General features: G+C 39.1%; 1 protein-coding gene across 3 annotated transcripts in view; it reads left to right on the top strand.

The window, feature by feature from the left end:
* The window catches only part of CETN3 (centrin 3), an 88,746-nt gene that overhangs the window by 45,286 nt on the left and 37,695 nt on the right, over positions 1-5,765 (top strand). Inside the window, exon 5 of one of the 3 annotated variants that reach the window (XM_019516897.1) lies at positions 4,602-5,041. The exons of the other annotated variants lie outside the window; for them this stretch is intronic. Coding sequence (XP_019372442.1) covers positions 4,602-4,645 — 44 coding nt within the window. The 3' untranslated portion in view covers positions 4,646-5,041. Of the gene's footprint in view, positions 1-4,601; positions 5,042-5,765 lie in introns of those variants that run through there. 3 annotated transcript variants of the gene reach the window in all.

Consider the following 5,765-nt stretch of genomic DNA (forward strand, 5'->3'; position numbering starts at 1 on the left):
TCCTCCAGCTGCGGCCTGACCAGTGCTGCATAGAGGGGGAGTATCACCTCCTTGGACCTGCTTGAGATGCATCTGTGGATTCTGACAAGGTATGGGTGGCCTTCCTGACTGCTTCCCCACACTGCCGGCCATGTTCAGCTTGGCATCAATGATGATTCCAAGATCCTTTTCTGCCTCTGCACTGACGAGAAGGGAGTTCCCCAGGCTGTAGGTATGGTGCTGGTTGTCCTCCCCAGGTGCATCACCCTGCACTTGTCAGTGTTGAATCCCATCCTATTCTCATCCGCCCACCCCTGTAACCTGTCTAGGTCTGATTGCAGCCTATTCCTCCCTTCTAGCGTGCCCACATCCCCGCACATCTTGGTGTCGTCAGCAAATTTGAACAGGGTGCTTTTTACCCCCTTGTCCAAGTCACTGATGAAGATGTTGAACAGTGCGGGCCCGAGGAGTGAGCCCTGCGGAACCCCACTGCCCACAGCCTTCCAGGTCGAATAAGACCCGTCCACCACCACTCTCTGGGTGCGGCCCTCCAGCCAGTTAGAGACCCATTTGACTGTGTAGGTGTCGACACTACAGTCCCCCAGTTTTTTAATGAGAATGGGGTGAGAGACAGTGTTGAAGGCCTTCCGAAAGTCCAGAAAGACTACATCCCGTGCATCTAAGGATTTTGTGATCCTTTCACCCTTCCCCAGCAAAACATACTTGGAAATGTGGGGAAAAAACATTAATTGATGTACTTTTTTTCATGCAGTCAGCTGACTTCAATGTTGACTTATTCCTTCCTTCACATTTATTGTAGAACTCCAGAATTTCCTGAATTCATTTAATAAATTCAGCATAGCAAGGTAGCTTGTGTGATATGGTGCACATTGGTGCTTGTTTATCATATGGCTAAAGAATATCTGTGTTTGGGTGTGCCCATCTTCATGCAATAAAACTTGAAGTCATTCTGTACCTGAATGAATAAAGTGCTGTATGGTTATGTTTGGCACCATACTTAAAAAAGGCATTCACTAAGAATTGAACTTCCACTGCATACTGTATAAGTTATTGCAATAGAAGCCAATTTGGCCAACATGCATCTTCTTTCTTGATTCTCATCATGTTTTTCAGTCTTTGCTATCTTTTTCTTTCTTTTTTTAAAGAAACTAACAAACTTATTTTGAACTAATTTATGCGCCTACATACTTTTCACATTTTCTTCAGTAATGTGATCCATATGTCTGTTATTTTTAATGTTAAATAGGGAGCACAGGCCATAATATTTATTCCTAGTTTGTAATTGGCAAGATTGTCTTTTAGTTCTTGAACACCTTATCAGTATGTAAATTTTCTCTTAACATTAATCTCAGGTATAATTTTGAAAACCTCTCGTAGGTCATTGCTTACTATTTTAAGAAATAAAATTACATTTAAAATGGAATTAAGGTAGAGACGATATATCATTAACATAAATGATAGAAATATAACTATCCAAATACCAGGCATTACAGAACACAATTAAAAATATCAGAATTATACCTATATTTAAAAAGGAGCTAAGCTTGTTAAGTTAGGGAAGTGCACTTTTAAGTCACCCAGTCAGTTTTAATTTTGACCTGTAGTAAAACATAAAATAGCTATGGGATTGATTTATATTTCAATGTTTACAGTCCCAAATTAGATTAAGCTGATCTAAAGTCAGTGATCTGAAGCTGATGTTTATATTCTTTTGCCTTAACATGGCAGAGCAATGTAGATTTAAGAATAGGTAGACATAGAAATAAATGTTTGTGTGGCTTAACTGTGTTATTTCCATAACTTTAATACCATATTTGCTTTTAAACTTGACAACTTAACTTTTATTTGCAGTTGTTGGTTTTAGGATTATTATGATTTCAGATATCCATATGTCTCATGTTTAAGCTAATGATACGCATTGCAAAATTTTAACCTCTGTTTTAATGTCTTTTATTTTGTGTTGACATTGCTTTGAGTTCTAAACATTTCAGAATACAAGAAGTTGCTTAAAAAAGTTGTGAATATTAAGGACCTGCCCTACACATTATATCTATTGCACCATTACCTTGTTAATTGCACAATGAATTTAGACAGGTTACACATGCAAATTAACTATCACTCCTTAAAAAGGTCTAACCAGCTATAAAGTTATTGCTCGAAAATGTGTAATAACTTTACAGCTTGTTTCTATCCAGTTTTAATTTGCGTGCATAGGCAGTCTGCAGCTGGGATGCAGTAGCTGCTGAGATCTCCCAGGCACTGGGGGAAGCACAACACTTCCCCGGGGCTGGGAGATCACAGCCAATGCAGTCTTCCAGGTGCAGAGGTGAGGGAGCACTCCAGGAAGCAGCTGGGAGATCATGGCTGCTCTGATCTCCCAGCCCTAGGGTGCTTCAGGCACCCCCACAACTGGGAGACCACACCAGCACCCCATGGCTGCAGGGACTGAGAGTCCTGCAGCTCATGGGGCTCTTAATCCTGGCTGTTATGGGGCACAGCAGGGGCATTTGGCAGAGGTCTGAGTCCCTGCTGCGCCCCATAGGTAGCCAGGACTTCGAATCCCCACATCTGATGGGCTCTGTCCCGGCTGCACATGGTCCCTGTGGCTGGGAGCCCCCTCAGCAAAGGGGGCTCCCAGCTGTGGGATCTTCCTTCTTGCTGATGTAGGGGGAGTCTAAGATTGGGCTCCCTCCACACTGGCAGCGTAAGGCACAATTAGATTTAATGTGTGATTGGATCTAATGCACGATTCCACAGGGTGCTGACAGGTGACATTTGTCGTGTGATTGGCCCCTAGAAAGTGTTCTACAGCCATGTCCTGACAGAAGTGCATGGGTGTAGAGCATCTGCAGAGCACTTTAGAAGTGCCCGGTCACGTGACAGGTTAACCTGCATTATGTGAGGGTTCAGTTGAAGGCACTCCAAAGCAGAGTGCCTTCATTAACTTCAGTTTGATTGGGGCTGGGCTGCAGCAGCCCAGCTTCATCCCTGGTGGTGTCTCCATGACGGGAGGGGGACAAGCGGGAGACTGGAGCTGTGGGCTGAAGTTTGTTCAGCCTGTGCTGGAGGGGGCACAGGTGGAAGCAAACCCCAACCTGGAGCTCTGTCCCCTCCTGTCTCCCCCTCCCATCATGCAGGCAGCATTGGAGCTGAGTGGGGGAAAGACAGGGGGGATGGTGGGGAAGGCTAGGGAAGAGAGGCTGCAGACACCAGCTCCTCCTGGATTGGCTCCAAAGTGGAGCCTCAAGCCCCTACCCCCCCAAGTCAACAATGAATGTTTTCTTTAAAATGCCATGAGGTACAGTGGGGAGCTGCGTGTCTGTCGACACCCATATTTGCATGTTCTGCCATGTACATGTAGACCAGATCCCTTAGATCCTTTCACCTACATGTGTAGAGGGAGCTTAAATAACAAACTCAAAGAGAGTGCTTCCACATGATATTAAAAATGGTTAGAAGATAGATAAGATAACATTAACCTTTAGTCATTTTCTTTCACTTTGTTAGATTTGTACACTAGAGCTGTACAAACTGCTTAGAGTGCACTGGCCACTTAACTTGGATTCATATATGTTCATATGTGTTTTGGAAGAGGAAAGCCTAGTCCCTGACTCCTAATATCTTTGTGTATTAGTGACTTCTTTCACTCTTCCTTCAGTTCCTCTGGTAGCACTGCCTAGGTATGAAATGAATGTGAGGCAGCAATGCCTGGAAGGCATTTCAAGCACTTATACTCAAGCTAGTTTATAGTCATAGAACTTCTAAAGGATGTTAACATTAGGTCGATTACTGTGCTAATGAGAGCTTTTTGACTCTTTACAACACCTAAGATAGTTGTATACATGTTAGCTTTTTATATTTTACATAATCATAAGAACTGAATTTAGCAATCATTAATAAAGTAGTGTAAGTACAATACAGTTTTTAAGTAGATTTTGGACATACTTTCAGGACATTTTAACCATAAAGTTCAAAGGCTGTTTCATTATTAAGATTGTCTGAGACAAATTAACTGATATACTTTTAAATTATCTGAAAATTCAATCTGAACTTGTCACATGCTATACATTTGGGGAGAGAGTATTTTTTTATACTGTAAAGTAAGGGTTGAATCACTGCTTTTAATAGAAATCAAAATTTGATCAGAACTTTGGAATTGCATCACTATCTCCACAGTGAAAGCAGTCTAGAAAAATATTTTATTCTAACAATAGAAGGTATTCAGTGCATTTAATTTCTTTAAATAACTTTCCAATTTTTTCTGCATAATGAGCAGAACTCTGTACACCGTTCCAAATTGTGCTTATGCAATATTTCTTTTAATCTTAGTAGCTTGATTTTGACTTTCATGACTTCCATACTTTTTCTGTAATTCCTTTAATTCTGACCTTATGGTTTATGAAGACATTAGTGAAGAGTTTTAACTTGTTAAAAATTGAAAACAAAGAAGGCAGGTTATTTATTAACCTCTGTTAGCATTGGAACTATTTTAAAATACTAAATGGGAAGATATAATATGCAGTATGTACATAGAATATTGTTCTTCCTATTATAGATTTCTAGTATGTTTGTCTAACTACATTCTGTCTCTTTTACCACAGTCAATCAGGAAGAGTTCATTGCAATTATGACTGGAGATGTTTAAAATCACAAGAAAAGAAGTGAATTCATCACAAAAAAGGGAGGATTATTGGCAGTTAACATTGCAGTTGCCCCATTATGTTTTTATTTATTTCACTGGATGCATTCACAAACGGTTTTTCCTCACAGGACCAAAAGAAACACACATCTTACGTACTGATACTACTTTTGTAACTGAATCCTATCTTTAGAATAAATGATACACACTCATTTTAGAATACAGTGTTAAGTTTCTTAAATGTTTAAGTACCCATTTGTAAAATAGCTTTGTATAAAATTTCTAAATTAAATCATATTATACATTTTTTTGAAGTTGACTTTATGTTAGCATTAGCTGTGGCCTTAGTTTTGATATATAAAGGTTTGACAAACTTCATTTTAATAAAAATGTTCTTTTATTATTGCATTTGAAAGCTTTATTATTTCTGCACTTAATCTGAACCTGAATTGGACTACAAGCTGAAGTTTGCTTTATTCTTTAAAGTAACAGAGGGCTGTTTTGCTTAGTATTTATACGGATGCCTCCTTTTGTGGTGTCATGAATTATTAAACGTTGCAAGTATTCTAGACCATAGAAGAATTTTACTAGTTCTTAGTACTGCTTTATCCATGTATCCTGGGTTTTTTTGTTTCTTTGTTTGTTTATAAATAGTCCAGATGTCTGTCTAGCTTTTCTTTCCATTCAGTGGGTGAGGATGCAATATCCTATTATTTTCTTTAAAGAAATAACAAGTTTTGTAATATGCACAGAACATTTTTTTAATGCCTGCTGAAGTAACTGTATTTTTAAGCCTATCTAATCTTTGAAATTCTTGTCTATTTTTAATGGTTCCATTTTTGTTCTTTAACATTCTGTGTAGATTGAAGCACTCTCCAGTATGTTGCAGTTTTGGGAGTGCTTTTCAAATGAGAAGGTTTTTCAGCAAATAGTAACCTTTATTTGTTTGGTGAAACACCCTCAGTAACTATTTCCTATCTAACCTTCTCTCCATAAGAGGTCAGTCTTTTTAGTAATAATATTTTGCCAGTTAGAATACTAGACTTTTTATTTGTACAGTCTAAAAGCTATTGGCGTCTCTTACTTTTTGTTCTTTTATTAGCTAACTGCATCTCTTAACTCAGGG

Source organism: Gavialis gangeticus, unplaced genomic scaffold (assembly GCF_001723915.1).
Source record: "Gavialis gangeticus isolate Ggan-Ray unplaced genomic scaffold, GavGan_comp1, whole genome shotgun sequence".
NCBI lineage: Eukaryota > Metazoa > Chordata > Crocodylia > Gavialidae > Gavialis > Gavialis gangeticus.